Source organism: Ornithodoros turicata, chromosome 4 (genome assembly GCF_037126465.1).
Source record: "Ornithodoros turicata isolate Travis chromosome 4, ASM3712646v1, whole genome shotgun sequence".
Classification (NCBI taxonomy): domain Eukaryota; kingdom Metazoa; phylum Arthropoda; class Arachnida; order Ixodida; family Argasidae; genus Ornithodoros; species Ornithodoros turicata.
This window is the reverse complement of record NC_088204.1, coordinates 61,282,201-61,302,369: the sequence shown is the minus strand read 5'-3', so window position 1 is coordinate 61,302,369 and position 20,169 is coordinate 61,282,201. Positions and strand designations below refer to the sequence as shown.

Genomic DNA, 20,169 nt, shown 5'->3' with positions numbered 1-20,169 from the left:
CAGCGAGAGTGAAAGCTCCCCTACGCACCAAGACTTTGCGCTATTCTATTTGCGAACGTGCATGTATCCCACTGCTTGTAATCCTAATTTCTGTTCCTCCTGAATTTTTTGTTTCATTCCCTCCAAGGTTATTTAATGCGAGTAAAATTATAGACTATGTGGTGTGTCCAAAAAACTTCGTATCACAAAAGAACGCCCCATTTCAATGTCCGCTGCTGCAGCATTACCTTGGCCATGATACAACATAAGGTGCTTCCCTTTGTGCCGATAAAATAATCACGCGGTTCTTATCGGTAAAGTGCGTGGCGTTCAACTACTACAGTTCGACGGACTTCACTCAGTGATACAGAAAAGTGCACGCAGTGTGTGCCATATTTCTCTTTCTCGCCGTCGGAAACTCATCGAAGGCTTCGTTTGTAAGATGTCTTCCAAAAGCTACCTCCTGGGCCACTTTGAAGCCCTTGACTGGCGTCCCTTGCAGTTTGTGGATCTCCCGTCGACGATATCGTGTGACTTATGCGCCGTCATTCCGGAGAAGATCTTCAGGCTCGAATGTTACCATTCCCTTTGTGAGGGATGTTACCAGAGCGTTCTTCGAAGCAACCGAGGTTGTCCGCTCGACAAGCGAGAGTTACTCCAAAGCGAAGTCATTATTTTACCAATTAGGACGACGTATCTGCAGAAACTAGAGGCTCACTGTTTCAACTTCAACCATGGATGTAGTTTCGTTGGGTCGCTGGAACGATTGAAATCTCACTTCTTGAAGGACTGTGAGTTTCACGCGTTATGTTGTAAGAAGTGTTGTGCCACGGTGCTCCGTAAAGACGTCGTGAACCATTACATGGAAGGACAGTGCGGGGAAGAAAATAGACCGAGGGAAGATGTTGATATTGACAGCAGTGTCGTTGAGATTGGCAAAGAGATCAACGCCTCACTAGTAAATCTGGACGAAAAGCTATGCGCTATTGAACACCACCTAAACAGACATACTGTGGAGATCGACACTACGAAAGAGTTTGTTGTGAATTATGCGCAGGTACTCCGCACGATTCAAGAGGAACATAGGCTCTCCACAAAGGGTGTATCAAACATGGCCAGTAGCCTGCACAGTGTTACGGAAGCGTTGTCTTCGGTTGAAGGGCAAAATAACAACCAAGTTGTAAGTGCCGCCGAAATCAAGAACACCGTCACTTTCAACCTGGAGAGGCTAACTACTCTTGTGGAATTGCAAAAAGAAGTGGCTCAGAACGTAGTCAGATCGGTTGAAGGGTGGAAACAATGCTCCGAAAAACTTGAAGCGATGTCGAAACGCACACAAAATCATTTGTCGTCGCCCGACGACAAAGTGAGTAGCGCGAGAAATATGCCCAGATTTCCACAGGCTCCCATAGGATACGGAGGCAATGTTGCTTTTTTCCATGTTCAAGACGTCGACAAGCTTGAGAAGGAGGCAAAGGAGGTATCGCTCGTCAACACTTCTTCTGACGTTTTCGTCTTGCGTGGCTATTCTGTAACGTTAAGTGTTGGGTTCAAACAATATGATAGCGTCATACACATAGGTGTCTTCCTGCATATTTGTCGTGGCCCCAAAGACTCCCTCTTGAAATGGCCCTTCTTCTTGCCTTATACTCTTATTTTGGTTCATCCAACTGATCAGACAAAGAATATCGACAAGCATATCGATGTCCCAAAGGGGTTTCAGGAACACCCCGAGAGTTTCAATAGGCCAGTCGCAAGTTACAATCTCGGCTACGGCTGGCCTAAGTTTTGCAAACTGGAAGATGCACGAAATGGTAGCTTCGTTCACGAGAACGCAATCACTGTTGCCGTTACCCTTATGGAAGGATGTTGATAATCCGTAGGTTTAACTATATATCGTTGGTCACATATATCAGGCCGTGCGAAGAACGGCGCCCTAGCCTGTGTCACGAAGAGGATATTATCATCCTACATGTCGCAGGTACATCAGCCATGATCAGCTAGGTCTACGTCAACTCATTATCTTTTTATTTCTATCCTGAACGATCAATTACTCTTTCGTCCAGTGCAGTTTGTACTTGCCAGTAATAAAAATCTGGTTGTTATGCACATGCAAGAGCTACGAAAAGGGAATTTACAAAGGGAATGATAGCAAGTCAGTGTGGCTCACACAAATCGAAGAACTATAACAATGGGCCTTGCAAAAACGTCCTTTTTGGAGGTACCTAAGCTACGTACAGCCCTCGCTTGAATGCGGACCGCTGCCTGTAGAGGCGTTTCTTTTTTTGTGTGTGTGTGTTGGTCGTTTTTGTTAGGGGGAGGGGGGATCTGCAGGGCACGGATGTTTGGGCATATGCCTATAACCGCCTAAAAATGAGTATATACGCGACATTTTCCAGGTTAAGTAACAAGGTGGTTTCGGCGTGGTGGTAAAAGTCAACTGGTTACGATTGCCAAGGTACAGGGACAGAAAGGACTAGACACGGACAGGCACTTCTGCTTCCAACAAAATATAAAGTACAAAAACACACTTTATATTCATGTTTTGACACACGCCCTCTGAGAGCGCTTTGAATCTTATCAAGCTCTCTGTCAGTGATACAAACTGATATTCCGTGCTGATATAATTTCCTGAACCCTTAATGTGGCTTCCACAAGCTCTCTTTTTATCACATCTAATGACACATCCGGGATTTCACATGCCTCAAAGAGGGATTTACAACCACCTATAGAAACACGTTGTTTTAACGTCTCCAGTTAACATTGCCAACTTTGTCCTCAGCCTGCCTTTTTCTCAATCGCATTGCGTAATTGCCTTTATTCAAACCTCCCACGCCCTTTGCGCGCTGAAGATGTATATTTCGACAGAGAAACTGAGTACGAGGGTGTATGAGGGTACTATGTTCCACTCTTTTCGTTTTTTTTTATTACTTTTTTTGTTTCTTTCTCTCTCTCTCTCTCTCTCTTTATTTTTTCTTTTTGCAACACGCTTTACGCTGCTCGTGCGGTGATTCACCGGCTGGAGAGCAGTAACAACAACAAGTTTATTTTTGGCTTTGGAGAGTGGGGAGGTTCATCGCCACAGGCGATACTCTGCCCCATTGCTGGTGGGAATGTGGGGAATAAAATCACGAGCCCCTTCACAATAACGATTGAAGTCCAATGGTGTCCAGAAATGTCAGAAGAGCTTTGAGCGCAGAGCGTTGCTGGGCTGGATTAGGCCAGGGACCAAGCAAGTTCGACAGGGAGAAGGGGCGAGAGTCCAGCTGACGAAGAGACTCGGAGAGTGTGGTACACTACCCCACGGAGCAGCACATTACCCCATAACACGCCAAACATTAGATGTGAGATATGAGAATGAAGTTAAAGTTATGTACAGGCACAACAAGTCAGTCCATGGCTACGCTACGCCGCTCAAAAGGAAGATGAAGAAAAAAAAAACCATGAAAGAAGCAGCAATGGTCATTGAGATACACAGTATGACTCTGCAGCGCCTGGAGCAAACCGGCAGAAAACAGGAACTCCAAGAAAATCAGAAGACATCGACAGTGTTGCACGTGGCTCTGACATGGGCAGAGAAAAAGACAACCGGTTGGTTTGGTGGCAGGAGCCCAACTGATTTTATTATACGCGGGTTATGCCCGCACGTGAAACTGGATGACGATGGCGGCAGCGCTGGGGCTGCGACAAGCTGCTTAGACTAAAAAAAGAAAAACGTCTTTTCGTTGACCGCTCTCCTTGGCGCCATCCCGCACCCCAAGCAGTGGGCTGTCACTGCCGCTTTCCTCAGTTTTCTCTGAGTCTCAAGACTCGTGAGCTGCATGTGATGTTGTTCTAGTGTCTCTTTTCTTCTTTGTTTATTTCCTTTCTTTCTTCCTTATTTTTCTTTTTTCCTTTTCACCTTTTTTTTTGCGAACAACAAGCCGGCTCTTTGCCTGGCTAACGCTTCCTTTCGCTTTTTTTCTTAATAAACCTATACCCCCTTCTAGACCTACCAACAGTATTTTCTCCAATATGTTGCCGACTGATGATAACCAGGTGTGACTTGTGTGGTGTAATCATTTTGTTATTCAGTTTGTGCTACATTATATTGAAATTGTATCGGACCTCCACAAATTTACTTGGTCCTATTAAATATCCTGAACAAGGAAACATGTCGGAAATTGGAGACATCTGACTTAGCACCTCGATTATGGACCGGTATGATCTTTGCTAGTTTTAATTCTTGTGGGAAAATACCGTCTGAAAAGAGCTCGTCGAAAAGTACCAAAAGGGGTTCTGCCAACAAATTGGCAAAACGCTTCAGGAATACTGCGATGTACCATCAAAGCCACAAGATTTCAGTGGTTCCATTGATTGAGTGGTGGCAAGGACTTCATCGGGTGAAGTGGGAAGAAGAAAGGAGGAGTCTCTATTCAGCGTGCGAAAGGGTGGTGGTGATGCAACGTCGATACCTATGTGGACACGATTTGCAACGTTACAGAAGTGCTCCTTGGACAGCTCTCTACAATGTCAGGTGGACCAATAACCTGTACGTCATGATGAAAAAGAAGGCGCGAACCAGGCGCGTCGGAAGCACTGTTTCTTGATATAGCACTATTAACTGTACGCCAGAGTTGCTTAGAGTCGCCAGCGGAACAAGCAGTAACATGCTGAAAAGAGTCCCGTTTCGCTAGCTTGATCGTGTTTTCAAGGAGATTATTGTACCTCGAACAACGACTGCGGAAAACAGTGTTCTGTAGCGACAGCCTCACCTTGCGATGCAGGTTGTTCTTATACTTTATACTTTTGAGAATCCCTTTCGTGATCCAAGGTTGCTTAATCACTGAGCGACGATCATGGGTGCTTATTTAGGACACCTTATCGATTGCGCCTTGGAGTGTAGACATAAAGTAACTGAACTTCTCTTCCACATCAGCAAAATTGTTAAAGTTCGATGTAACCTGCGCTATAAGGATTCCGGCTAACGGATTCCGGATTCCAATTCGGCTCGCGCCTACATATATTATTTCGTGGTCAGAAATATCACGCGCCGCGACGCCATGGCACAACCGGTCGTCAGGAAGGTTGGTGAGTATATGGTAAAGTAGAGAACCCGGACCCGACAGACGGAAGCGTGTAGCAATTGAAATCAACTGTTTAAACCCGGTGGAGCTTATGCTTTTCGTGTATGTAATGGTTTGGGAACTTTCGTTCAGAAGATCGATGTTCAAATCGGCAAGAATGATTGTGCTAAATCAAGATGACCATAGCGCATGCAGAAGGTCATTAAGTTTCCGACAACAAGAAATTGAGGTCACTGCTAGGAGACCTACAAATAACCCCTATGACAAGAGGGCGTCCAGGGAAGTAGCTAACCGAAAGCGGGTAGTTGGGTATCTCGATAAACAAAGTATTTACCAGGGGCTTGTTCATATAAAGATCATCTCTACGTGAGTAGGGGATGGCACATTTAGTATACAGGCAACCCCACCGTAAAAGTCAGCTCTATATGACTGAATTCAGCTGCGTAGCCGTTTAAGTCAAGGAGCGGATCATGGCTTTGATTGGTCCAAGTTTCAGAGAACGCAATAAACGATACTGTAAAGTACAGGCATTGTATCACATTCTTGAGATAATCAATGTGTTTAGGAAGACTACGAACATTCAAATGTATTGCAGACGTATCAAAACGTACAATGGTAGCCAGAGTCTCCAGAGAAACATAACTGTCGATATTGTGAAAAAAAGAAAAGGAATACACACAGGAAAAGAATATTTTTAACAAAGCAGATGGGTATTAAGTTGTCGTCTGAGAAAAAGGAACAGCTACGTCCTATAGATCCATGGGGTCATCAGTGCACCTTATTTGGATGGTCTTGGTACCGTCCGAACTTCGAACAAGAACATACCCGTTACGAACCCAAACGAATTTGTAGCCTTCATCTTTAGCTGACATACGTGTGTTTGCCACAACGACTTATTGTTGTAGGAAGATTCTCACAGAGAAATACCGGTTTATCTGGCGTTGAACATTCGAGGGATCTTCATCTACTTTTATTACCGAGCCACTTCTCACGGGTCTGCCTGTCCTTAATTCTGATATTGATAAGGATCGCAGGGTCACCCGTCTTTGTGGGCAATCTGTGTATGGCATCAAAATCACCCTTCAGTACAGGGGGAACCTGAAGCATAGGAGCAACCTCATTCACAGTTTTCAAAATTTCCTCGTCCAGTAGAAAAGGCATACCCCATGTTTGAATGTTACTGTTCTACGATCATCCATATCATTGAGGGCTGTGACCGGTACACGTGTGAACGCCGGGTGTTTCACACGCCAACTTGAGCTCTTTGACCATAGATCATTCAGCTTGTCCAAAGTGCTTGGCCCACGGAGCTCCCCTGCGCATCAGTGCCAGGTTCTTCGCTCCCTTTTTGCTTTCATGCACGCCACTGGACTCCTCGAAGAGCTCGAAACAGAACTCCGACCTCTCGTCGCTTCGCGTTCACAATAACTCATCCTCTCATATTAACCTATGTGAAGTGGGGTAGGGTCCTGTAGCTACCACGGGGAAACATCCCATGTCACCATCACTTCTCCTTCATTTATTGTAGTTTTGTTGTTGTTGTACTGTTCCATGTTGTTGATTTTAATGTTGAAATATTTTACTCAGCTTGAGCTCTAGAGTTGAAGTTTCCCAACGGGTAGACGCCTCCCATGGTCGGGGGTCCCCTAGTCCCGTAGCTTTAACCGGTACTGTTGTGAACAGTGAAAACTTTTCGGGATAGCTCGTACATAATGATACATTATCAGAGACCCGAGCATACGCACCCAGAAACAAAACGAACGCCTACTGAGACTCGAATGAAAGCGCAGAGATCGATTAGTTGGTATGCTTCAGACATGATGTTATCAGCGATTGTAAACGCGGACATAGACAGACAGGTCAAGATGTCCTTCCAAAATTCCAAAGCCAAAGCCAAAATAAAGTTGTTCAAGATGTCCTCTCTATGTCCTTTTCTTCATGCGAGATTGCAAGTCGTGATAACACCACGTGTATTGATCCCTTTTTTTTTTCTCACGCACGCACGAACTCTGTTTGGTTTCATCCAACGACAAATATTGAAGGACGATGTTATTGACCAACTTAACGAAGGTTTCCAAACAAATCCAGTCGATAATAATCAGTTCCCTGTGTGAACAATTACGAGAAAAGCCCTCCGAATGAAGAATTGAAGCAACGCTTGCATTCGGTGAACAGAAAATTAAGCGGAAAGAAGACAGAAGCAACAGAAAAGCGCTCGTTGTGTGCGTCTCCTTATTATCGTTCGTTTCTTCGCGCTACATCTTTAGTAATCATTTACCAACTAGCTCCACAGTCGACGCTTCATAGAAAACTCTTGAACATGAAATTCTACAAGCCTGATTACTTGCTTAGAAAACAACTCACACTCTAACCAATCCAGTGTCATGCAGATAAGCAGTATATTCAATCAAACCCGTTGTCTACAAAAAGTGATATCCGACAGCTCTCACCTGCAAGGTGTTTGATTGCATCTGCCACATCATTCATGTTCCACGGGGAAAACGAACTCTGGCGCTGGGAGTAAAAAAAAAGACGGAGAAAGAGAAAAAAAGAAGACTGCTCATCAAATGAACGGTTACTTTATTTGAACCAACAATATAGGTCGCGTCAGTTCAACACTTCTGTCAGGTTCCTTTACTTTTTTTAATTTTTATCTTTCTTTCACATTTTTGCATCGCCTACAGATGTCACACGACATATTGGCCGGCGATGCAATAAACATGGCTAGGGGAAACACAGGTGGAACACGTGTTCGCACTTTTTTTTTCTTCAAGTAACAATAGGAAACGAAACATTATTGACATTTCAAAAACAAGTGCTCTCAAAGTTAGATGAACTTGTACAGGAATATCGGGGATGTTGTTCTTGCCTTCTTGACAAATTCGACCAATCAGTAAGTCTCAATGGCTCAAGGTCTTTAATCATCGTACATGAGTACCGAAATTGTAAGATTGACAGCTGTGATGCAAGTTCGAACGCATAATGTTAGAAATATTTACCACTAAAACTACTCAGCATCCATTGCGAGTACGGCAGAATATGCCACAGCGGGTGCAAACGAGTCAGCCATGTGCAAGGAACATGTTAGGGAATTCTTACACCAACAGTGATTGAGTCGTTGTGCACGAAACCTTTCTTCGCTACATCTTGCAGTATGCAGAGCTCTTCTTCACCGAAGCCCACGTTGGAGTCTTTAACTGGCTTAATGAAACTCTCGCTGTACTCATCTATATATTTTGAGACGTCAATGTGAGGCTCAATATTCTTTTTCTCATCAGTTGGGTGCACCAACATTAGAGTATAAGGCAGGGTAAATGGCCATTTCAAGCGCGTGTCGTCTGAGCTCGCACAAATGCTGAAGAAAATACCTAAGTACACTGTGTCATGATATGACCCAATGACAACTTCCAATTTACCAGAGTAGCCAAACAAGTGAAAGATATCAGACTTCCGAGCAACTCTCTTTCCAGTCAACGATTCTTTCTCAATATCGGCAAAGCCCTGAATGTGAAAATAGGCAACGTTCTTCCTGGAGGGGTTAACTGACTTAAGCTCACTCAAAATCTTTTCAACCGAATGAAGTTGCCTGCATGCTTCAAGCACAGCTTTTAAGCTTCTCGTAACGTTAATCATACCGTTTCTACCTACAGAAGCACCTTGGCCATGTGAATCTTGCGGATCCCTAGCACAACCTTCACCATCTTGGGCGTTGTCGGCCTCATTGTTACTTTCTTCTATGGGCTCTTCCACTGCTGCTTCTGCATGCTCTGAAGTGTCATCTGACAACTCATTGTTTATAACACGTACCCAGTTCGTCAGTTCTTCTCGATTTGCTCCATCATGACACGCATCCTCTCGTTTACAGTCTCGAAGCTGTCGTGATTTGTTAGACATTCTTGTTTTCCCACGGTGGTCTTCGATCCGTCAACGTTTGATACTTCACTGTCCAAGGCTTTCCTTCTTCCTTCGGCGTGACTGGAGTTGTTCCTCAATTGCAGACAGTCGGAGCGTCATGACCCCCAGTGAAACGTCTATCTTCTTTCCCATCTCCAATGCAGCGTCCATGACACCTGCCGCTGAGCACACAGTTGGAGGTTGGCGTGACCTGCATTGCTGGATGTGGTGATCAACGATCTCGTTCCTGAGCACCTTCACTTGGCATCGAGTGCAGGTGACCGCATGAAATGCACACTCCTTGAAAAAGTGCTGCTTCACTTGTTCGATAGTTCCAAAGAAATCACATCCGTCTTTGAAGTTGCAACACTGCGCCTTTTGTTTCCCTATTTGCACAGGTGTCAGCATTAACTTGCCTGTACCACTTTCTCGGAAGTCTTCACCGTCTAAAGGGCATTGTTGTTTAGCCTGAAGAACATTCTGGTAGCACAGTTCACACAGCACGTGAGAACATTCTAGAACATACGTCACTTTGGGAACAACGTGGCACAAAGAGCACACCATCAAAGGGCTGAGATCGACGAAGTTCATGAAACGCCAATCCACTGCTTCGGAGAAACCGACGAGTCGTCTTTCTGATGTCGTCATCTTCAACCAGGGAAACGATAAAGCATTGGGGACGATGTCGAAAAGTCGCAGCTCTCAGCACAACCCTTTCTGGGATGCGAAGCGCGCATTACCCGGTAAAAGAATGCCAAACGCAGTTGTGATAAACTTCATGAAACTGGCCCAAACTGGGAGGACGCCCACAGAGGGCTTAAAGCGTCCTCATTGTATCACGCATATATAGTTGACATCGAGATACGACTGTACCACAGCATAGCTTTCTACAAAAGGAAAACGATGATTCAGATAAAATATATTATCATATGTAAGGCATCAAATTGCGTGGGATTTGAAACCGATGCAGCCATGCACGACAGGTGGGCGTTACAGTATTGTCCCAGTTGCATATGACATAACCGATAAGAATGCTTTAATTTGCCGATAATGCTTTAATTTAGTAATGCCTTAATTTACGATAATGGTTTATTTACGAATGCGTTTACCGAAAATGATAAGCATAAACCAAAAATGCTTTATACACGCGACGGCATGTGTAATGGCGAATGACCATTGTAATGCAGAGAAGCTTCGAGTGAATTGAGTATGCATGTTACACTGGTTGCGCTTCTTTTCTACATTGAACCCACGCCGGCGCACTCTACTGCGCTGCACAAACAGAACCACCGGAAGTTGACACGGCCGCTACGCTAACTGCAAGAACAGACGTGGGAAATATGCATAAACGCGAGTACAGGAGATACTCCATGTTGTCTTGAACTGTGTTGAAGCGTGCGTCGTATTTGTGTCTCAGAATCTCCTTGTTATTCCACAGTGCCTGCGGCAACAGCAAGCTGGTGCTAGGTAAAATTTTAGAAGAAAATCTTCCCGGGAACACCACCGGGAAGGAATTATTGTAAGGTATGTATTCCTGCATTCCAGAGATTCTGCAGAGAGAGAGAGAGAGAGATTCTGCAATACTTTGTATAGGAACAGTTCTTTTGATTTCGTATCAGCTTATACTACTTAGAGCTGTTGTCGGCTATGGCTCGCCTGGTGGACACGAGTCAGCAGCTAACGCGTCTCTGTCACGTGTCGTTGACGATGAAGTTGGTTCGATTTCCGATCGCGACTAATATTTTTCAAGAAATTGTCAATGAGTTGTCGTGAAACCCGAAATTTATTATCCCAAATTTTGGAATGAATTTAGATGATGTTGGGGAAGGTGCGATCAGCCTCCTGGAAGGGTGGCAGCTCGGGGCACCCTGCAGGGGAGGGTAAAGACAGAAGGGTTAAAAGAAAATAGAAAGGTGATGGTGGTGCAGGAGGGGGAGCGATGCGCAGAAACTTGGTTGCCCTGGGAATTGAATTGTCGCGGAGAACCACCCACCACACAGCATCAGTGGCTTCATTCTGTACCGTGGTAATCGCAAGGATGATTGGCGAAGTTACACCACCTATGCATGATATATAGAGGTGGACTACAAGGATGCGTCCACTTTTATTGTGCTGATATACATTAAGTGGGGTCCTGTAAAGCAGGGATGCCGAAGTGGTGGCCCGCGGGCCGCATGTGACCCGTAGGGCTCGGAGCCCGGGATCCCGAAATCCCGGGATTTCAGCATAATTTCATGTCCAGAAATCCCGCGATTTCGAGATTATAGTTTTCGGCTTTTTTGACACCAAATGTTCGGTTGTGGTACGAGTGAAAGGAAAGGGAAAGGGGAGTGAAGGGTACTAGTGAGTGTATGGAACGGTGTCCAATCGACTTTTTGCTTCAAGCGTCCCTTCCCCGAAAAATATGATTTGCAATCCGAAATCGAGCCAGCCTTGTCGTCCACAACACATTACAACGACCTTAGGTGCTGACTCATGTGGACTACGCAAGCCGTAGCGGAGAACAGCCCTCAAATAGCATTAAACCCCCATGAAATCAGAAGGAGTCTTCCAAGCCTATACAACAAGAAATATTGCAGAACCTCTCTCTCTCTCTCTCTGCAGAATATCTCTTTTTGTTCTTTTGATCCTCACGAATACGTATATTTGAAACGTCAATATATATACGTATATATATATTTTTTTTTTCAAAGTAAAAAGAGAAAATGGAGACAGCCTTTTCAGGAAATTGTAGACTCGGCTGCTGGAGACTAGAACACAACAGTAACTGTGGATTAATAAAAGGCAAGACGAGCAAACCGCATTATTACACGTACTCACACAAGTGACATTCCCCAGAATACTCCAGCGGATGATGCGAAATACGTCATTGATTTTAGCGGCTGCGTAAGTAGAATTGCTGCACTACTAACTGCGGGAAATATCCTGGGGCGCAGCCAGAAGATATTCCCTAGCAGACGACAAGAAGAGACGCATTTCATTGCAGCATTTCAGGTGACATTCCGGCACGGTGCGAATGCTCAATGTAACACGCAGGTTTTGCCCCGTGAGCAGTTTTTTTTTTTTCGCTTTTTTTTTCCGCTAGAATGTTCCGGGGGGATGACAGAAAACGCGAACTATATCGCAATTTGTGATTGCACGGTTGTGCAAATGGATACAGTCCTATACGACATCCTGGGTATAGTTGCGAAAAAATCCCGATCCCGTCCCGGGATCCACGTTTCGAAATCCCGGGATTGTAGAAACGACTCGGGATTCCGAACCCTAGTGACCCGCCTGGGGTTGCCATGCGGCCCGCATGATCCCACAGCAACAAACCGAAAAATATTCGGACCAAGCTTCATGGACGGTCGTGGAGTTGTCATTGGGCTTCTGTACTCGTGCAGTTTATCTTGCGTTAATTGGTGATAGAAAACTGTTGCCACTAACCTGTATATGCCGATGACTCTCCAACTCAGATACATGCGGGCCCGGTTGGCACATGACATGACAATAGCAAAGGCGATAAAAGTAACGCAAAGAAAGCCAGGGAACGTCGAACGTCGAAAAGGTTAAAAGTTCGACGTTCAATGAACTGTGTTGCCTTCGTCTTCTTCGCTAATGGAAATCAAAACCTGTCCCTACGTCAGGTTTTTACTTGATTGATATTACTAGCATAGATCGAGAAGTTACCTGTCAAAAAGAACTCGTTACGAGTTAAGTTACCCTGTGAAAAATGTAACTAAGTTAATAACGAAGTTCTTCAGCATGAACTGTAACTTGCAGTTACGGAGTTACTTAAAAAAAGAACGAGTTACTTCCAAGTTACTTCGAACACAAAATAGCACTACACAGGTGCAGCGCGCATGAGCAGTTGAGGTAAATCTTGAGTTGCCTGCGGAGGAGTGCAACGTGCTTAGATCGTTTTCATTTATGTCCAACAATTCGAACGCTTTGCGTCTTAGTCCCTGTGGGCGCACAATGCTTCAGCTTCATTTCAATGGCAGCGGTTCTTAATTCCTTAATGGAATACTGTCATTGATTGAATACCACGTTTTATAGCATAAAATGCCATGAAAGAACCGGAGAAAAGGCAAGAAAATATGTGGACGTAAGTGAAAAGCGAATTAAAAGTAACTTCGAACTAAGCTTAAGTTACTTTGGCAAAGTTACATGAAAAACAAACGCGTTCCTCTGAAAGTTACCACTACGCAAAAGTACCGAGTTAAAACGACGATAAAACCTGAGACACGGAACAGAAAAAGACAATACGACACGCTCTCGGAACGTGTCGTGTTGTCTTTTCCTTTTTGTTTTGTTTTCTCTTTGTTCTTGTCGTTTTGTTGTCGAGTTCTTTTAGCCGGGTAACTTCTCGATCTATACTAGTAATATCAATCAAGTAAAAACCTGACGCAGCGACAGGTTTCGAGAGCCATTAGCGAAGAAGACGAAGGCGAAACAGTTCATTGAACGTCGAAGTTTTAACGTTTTCGACGTTCGACGTTCCCTGGCTTTCTTTGCGTTACTTTTGTCGTTAAAAATTATACTTTTCTTTTTAAATTCCGTGTTAGCGCCGCAAAGCATCTGGGTTGTGAGCGGCATAAAGACGTGGACAGATGGAGAGAGGTCAGCAGGAAGGAGAGGAGGACAGGGGGGTTAGTATGCGTCCTGGGCCGACTTCAAGTGGAATACGAACCCGCGTCACCTCCCAGCCTCGGCGCGGAAAGCGGCCACTATGCCACGGGAGCTGGTATATATTCTTAATGCTCTCCAGGACTTGTTCCAACACGTTACTGCACCTATCTGTGTTGATTAAAATCCTTGCATGGTGTCGAATTAGGATAATAAAAATATCGAATGTACAACGGTGTTCGCCTATTCCTTGCATGTATGGGTTGGAGAGTACCTTTTTTTATGAGGAAATGCAACGCCTCGCGTTGATTGTCGGTGCGCGTGGGGGCTCACAAGTGGCCGTCGCAGGGTCGGTATGTGGTATGTGGAGCACGGTGGTCTCCAAAAATATATTGCCTCCCTCCTACTATGGTGGACATGTAGAGAGGGAAGCGCACGGAAAAACACTGGGAGAGAGGGTGTTATAGACGTTATGTGCCTTCTGTAGGGGGAACTAACTACTGGCATCCACCTGGAGCTTCAACTGCAAAGCCCAGGAATAGTGTCAGACAGTGCGATCTGATGTGATATTCGACCGACCCCACCACCTACTACAGTTTTGCGTAACTTTGGAACTACCACGGATGAGTTCAGGCCCCCGATCCGGTCTACATGACTGGAGGTATATTTCCACCAAACGACACACCAAACCGTGACCCCTCCCGTGAAACTACGAGAATCCCATCGATAAAGTAAAATTTCACCTCACGATGGGTGAAGGCGAAATGACTGCGGGATGGTCGTCCAAACTTCGCATCCACGGTGGAATGCCACGTGTCTTCCATGAGAGCAATGCGCGTCTCATGAATTGGATTGACAACGCGTTTGGGTATTGTATAAAATAATTAGGTAATTATTGGAGGTATGGCGTCGATGAATATAAGAGGCGCCGAGGCAGACTGTCCTTTACCGTACGAAACATATTTTGAACAGGCGTATAATTCGGTATAGTTGCTCTAGTACCTGAGGACCCCGGTATTTTTACCATTTAACATGAACACGGGAACCTGACGCACAATATTTTCTTCGCGAAGCGCGCGTTTCCTGCAAAAATTAGGTTCCAAAAGTGGTGCAGCGGCACTGAACTCTCCCATCTCGCTCTGCCTTGTAGTGACGTCACATCATAGAACACCTTTTTTGGCTTCTGGGAACCGTCTACAACGGCGTTGCAGGTAGGCGACCACCCATATGACACGCTCTGTCTCGGGCCTGGAATGAGTGGCGCCAAGTACAACCGCAAAGAGAAATAAAAAAGGAAAAAAAAGTCGCTGCAAGGCTCACTATTAGGCGGATCAGATGACGTCATAGGCAGGCAGCCGAGGGCCTTTCATTTTTTACTTTTCTTTTTTATCAGCGAGAGTGAAAGCTCCCCTACGCACCAAGACTTTGCGCTATTCTGTTTGCGAACGTGCATGTATCCCACGGCTTGTAATCCTAATTTCTGCTCCTCCTGAATTTTTTTTTTTCATTCCCTCCAAGCTTATTTAATTCGAGTAAAATTATAGACGGTGCGTTGTGTCCAAAAAACTTCGTATCACAAAAACAACGCCCCATTTCAAGGTTCGCTGCTGGCATTACCTTGGCCATGATACAACATAAGGCGCTTCCCTTTGTGCCGATAAAATAATCACGCGGTTCTTATCGGTACAAGTGCGTGGCGACAGACTTCACTCAGTGATACAGAAAGGTGCACGCAGTGTGTGCCAGATTTCGTTTTCTCGCCGTCGGAAACTCATCGAAGGCTTCGTTTTCGATTGTAAGATGTCTTCCAAAAGCTACCTCCTGGGACACTTTGATGCCCTTGACTTGCGTCCCTTACAATTTGTGGATCTCCCGTCGACGATATCGTGTGACTTGTGCGCCGTCATTCCCGAGAAGATCTTCAGGCTCGAATGTTACCATTCCCTTTGTGAGGTATGTTACCAGAGCGTTCTTCGAAGCAACCGCGGGTGTCCGCTCGACAAGCAAGAGTTTCTCCAAAGCGAAGTGATTATTTTACCAATTAGGACGACGCGTCTGCAGAAACTAGAGGCTCACTGTTGCAACTTCAACTATGGTTGTAATTTCGTTGGGTCGCTGGAACGATTGAAATCTCACTTATTGAAGGACTGTGAGTTTCACGCGTTAGCTTGTAAGAAGTGTTGTGCCACGGTGCTCCGTAAAGACGTTGTGAACCATTACATAGAAGGACAGTGCGGGGAAGAAAATAGACCGAGGGAAGATGTTGATATTGACAGCAGTGTCGTCGGGATTGGAAAAGCGATCAACGCCTCACTAGTAAATCTGGCCGAAAAGCTATGCGCTATTGAACACCAGCTAAGCAGCCATACCGTGGGGATCGACAGTACGAAAGAGTTCGTTGTGAATTATGCGCAGGTACTCCGCACGATTCAAGAGGAACATAGGCTCTCCACAGAAGGTGTATCAAACATGGCCAGTAGCCTGCACAGTGTTACGGAAGCGTTGTCTTCGGTTGAAGGGCAACATAACAACCAAGTTGTAAGTGCCGCCGAAATCAAGAACACCGTCACTTTCAACCGGGAGAGGCTAACTACTCTTGTGGAATTGCAAAAAGAAGTGGCTCAGAACGTAGTCAAATCGGTTGAAGGGTGGAAACAATGCTCCGAAAAACTTGAAGCGATGTCGAAACGCACACAAACGTCGTCCGACGACGAAGTGAGTAGCGCGAGAAATATGCCCAGATTTCCACAGGCTCCCATAGGATACGGAGGCAATGTTGCTTATTTCCATGTTCAAGACGTCGACAAGCTTGAGACGGAGGCAAAGCAGGTACCGCACGTCTACACTTCTTCTGACGTTTTCGTCTTGCGTGGCTATTCTGTAAAGTTAAGTGTTGAGTTGAAACAATGTGATAGTATCATATATATAGGTATCTTCCTGCGTATTTGTCGTGGCCCCAAAGACTCCCTCTTGAAATGGCCCTTCTTCTTGCCTTATACTCTTATCTTGGTTCATCCAACTGATCAGACAAAGAATATCGACAAGTGTATGGATGTCCCAAAGGGGTTTCAGGAACACTCCAAGTTTTTCAATAGGCCAGTCGCAAGTTCCAATCTCAGCTACGGCTGGCCTAAGTTTTGCAAACTGGAAGATGCACGGAATGGTGGCTTCGTTCACGAGAACGCAATCACTGTTGCTGTTACCCTTATGGAAGGATGTTGATAATCCGTAGGTTTAACTACGGGCAATCACGTATATAAGCCCGTGCGAAGAATGGCGTCCTAGCCTGTGGCACGAAGAGGATATCATCCTACATGTCGCAGGTTCATCAGCTGTGATCAGCTAGGTCTACGTCAACGCATTATCTTTTTATTTCTATCCTGCACGATCAATTGCTCTTTCGTCCAGTGCAGTTTGTACTTGCCAGTAATAAAAATCTGGTTGTGGTTGTTATGCACATGCATTAGCTACGAAAAGGGAATTTACAAAGAGAACGATAGCAAGTCAGTGTGGCTCCACATTACGTTTGACACAAATCGAAGAACTATAACACTGGGCCTTGCAAAAACGTCCTTTTTGGAGGTACCTAAGCTACATACAGCCCTCGCTTGAATGCGGACCGCTGCCTGCAGAGGAGTTTCTTTTTGTGTGCGTGTTGGTCGTTTTTGTTAGGGGAGGGGGGAATCTGTAGGGCACGGGTGTTTGGGCATATTCCTATAACTGCCTAAAAGTGAGTATATACGCGACATTTTCCAGGTTGAGTAACAAGGTGGTTTCGGCGGGCGTGTTGGTAAGAATCAACTGGTTACGATTGCCAAGATACAGGGACTCTTGAGTGCTTCCCAATGACACAGTTCTCGCAGGTTTCCATTCCCTTCGAAAGGAGTGGTAGGCGGGCCACCGCATTCGTTCGTGACATTTTCATTAGCGCGTCGACGTTCAAGTGTCCCATATGAGGCTCGTTCGGCTGCCCAGGTGGCGCCCTCGCTCACTGCCTCCAGAGTCACCTGTGGAGGCGGGGATAAGTTATTTTGGGTACTTACGCGAGTTATTTCCCAGTTTCCTGCAGTTATTTCGGCAGACATTGCACACAAATAGGAAATCAGTCGAGCACAAGACAGAATGCACACACGGGCACGCGTGAAATCGCCAACATCGTCTTCTACACTTGTAGAACATGCTGGAAAACATTCCTCCGCCCGCCGCCGGGGGAGAAAGCCGGCGCTACTGTCGCCGTGCCAAACTCCAGCCGAACGACCCTTTATACGACTGTGCCACAGCATTTCTGCACTGTCGATCTTTGCATGATCCGCCCGCTCTGTTAGCGGTATGGCTTGTGCATTCATTTTGTAGATGCCGTCAGTTTTCACCGCGGAGAAAGGACTAGACACGGGCAGGCACTTCTGCTTCCAACAAAATATAAAGCACAAAAACACACTTTATTCATATTTTGACACACGCCCCCTGAGAGCGCTTCGAATCTTATCAAGTTCTCTGTCAGGGATACAAACTGATATTCCGTGCTGATATAATTTCCTTAATGCGGCTTCCACAAGCTCTCTTTTTATCACATCTAATGACACATGCAGGGTTTCACATGCCTCAAAGAGGGATTTACAACCACCTATAGAAACACATTGTTTTAACGTCTCCAGTTAACATTGCCAACTTTGTCCTCAGCCTGCTTTTTTCTCAATCGCATGGCGTAATTGCCTTTATTCAAACCTTTCAGGTCCTTTGCGCGCTGAAGATGTATATTTCGACAGAGAAACTGAGTACAAGGGTGTATGAAGGTACTATCTTCCACTTTTTCCGGTTCTTTTTTTCTCTCTTGCTTTTTTTTAATACGCTTTACGCTGCTCGTGCGGCGAATCACCGGCTGGAGAGCAGTGCATTACACCATAACACGCCAAACATTAGATGTGAGATATGAGAATGAAGTTAAAGTTATGTACAGGCACAACAATTGAGTCCACCATTGGCTATGCTACGCCGCTCAAAAGGAAGATGAAGAAAAAAACATGATATTGTCTTTGAGATACAGAGTATGACTCTACAGCGCCTGGAGCAAACCGGCAGAAAAGAGGACCTCCAAGAAAATCAGAAGACATCGACAGTGTTGCACGTGGCTCTGACATGGGCCAAGAAGTGCAGCCAGGTTGAATATCTGTCTGCTATCATGCAGTACTCAACTGAGCACAGAGTTGCCACCTCTCCGTTTCGTAGAGCTCACATTCGTGCTCTAGGGCGTGCTCAATGTTCGCCACGACACCACATTTGGAGCATAGGCTTCTGTCATAGTATCCGACCCGGTACTTGAACTGGGGACCCAAGTCTACATTGAGACGAAGCCTGTGCAGGAGGGACGTAAAATAGCGTTGTAAACGGTCTGGAACTGCGAAAGACAAAATTAGATCCACCGAATACATGAGAGACCTGTCAGTGATGTCCCAGCTCCACTACTGGCGAGCTAGTGGCTGGATGAGCTCAGTCAGAAGTGATCTCCTGTCTCCTCTCGACAACACTATTGGTACAGCCGTCCGAGACTGTTGGGCAGCCGTTGCCACTCTGTCAGCCTCTTCGTTTCCGCTCAAACCACAGTGACCCGGGACCCACTGCAGGGATATATGATGACCGTGAACACATAGACGCTGAACTTGATGGACGATATCAGTGACAACTGGGGCGAGCGATCCACGAATCTCCATGTTGGCCATACATTGAACAGCAGCCTTTGAACCACAGTAAACGACCTGGGGCCCTATTCCGAGGTGCCTCGCTCGCGCAATCGAGTCGTTTGCAAGCGACGGCACGTGGTGTGCGATGTCATCGAACGACAGCGCCGAGAATTTGGTATTCCAGTGCTTCCAGACGAGCCGCGCGTTAACGATCCTGTCGTTTGACCGATGCGCACGCTTGTTCAGCGGGGAGAGCTCAGCAGAAGGGAACGTGAAAAAGAGCAATTTTCAACACGAACCACCAGAAGACAATGGCAAAAGGGCAAGGGTGCAGGCCAGCTGGTACATGGTGAAATTCTTTTTGGTGAATTGGGGGGTCTCTCTTCCACATCAGCAAAATTGTTAAAGTTCGATGTAACCTGCGCTATGAGGATTCCTGCTAAATAAAAATCAACGAAAGAAAGTTGTGGCTGGAAACCAGAGGAAGCAGAGCCAGAGCTCGCGCCAACATATATTATTTCGTGGTCAGAAATATCACGCGCCGCGACGCCATGGCACAACCGGTCGTCAGGAAGGTTGGTAAGTATATGATAAAGTTAGAGAACCCGGACCCGACAGACCGAAGCGTGTAGCAATTGAAATCAACTGTTTAAACCCGGTGGAGCTTAGGCTTTTCGTGTATGTAATGGTTTGGGAACTTTCGTTCAGAAGATCGACGTTCAAATCGGCAAGAATGATTGATGTCAAGATGACCATAGCGCATGCAGAAGGTCATTAAGTTCCGACAAGAAGAAATTGAGGTCACTGCTAGGAGACCTACAAATAACCCCTATGACAAGAGGGCGTCCAGGGAAGTAGCTAACCGAAAGCGGGTAGTTGGGTATCTCGATAAACAAAGTATCTACCACGGGCTTGTTCGTATAAAGATCATCTCTACGTGA

The 20,169-nt window shown here is 45.7% G+C and overlaps 2 protein-coding genes across 2 annotated transcripts; both read left to right on the top strand.

Moving 5' to 3' along the window:
• The first annotated feature begins 355 nt into the window (after positions 1–355).
• Positions 356–2,088, top strand: LOC135393270 (TNF receptor-associated factor 2-like). Its single transcript, XM_064623747.1, has one exon. The coding sequence runs from the start codon at positions 422–424 to the stop codon at positions 1,850–1,852; it is 1,431 nt and encodes a 476-aa protein (XP_064479817.1). The 5' UTR covers positions 356–421; the 3' UTR covers positions 1,853–2,088.
• A 13,262-nt stretch (positions 2,089–15,350) lies between these two features.
• Positions 15,351–16,772, top strand: LOC135392491 (TNF receptor-associated factor 2-like). Its single transcript, XM_064623199.1, has one exon. It carries the CDS (start codon positions 15,351–15,353, stop codon positions 16,770–16,772), a length of 1,422 nt encoding a protein of 473 aa, XP_064479269.1.
• Positions 16,773–20,169: the final 3,397 nt, after the last annotated feature.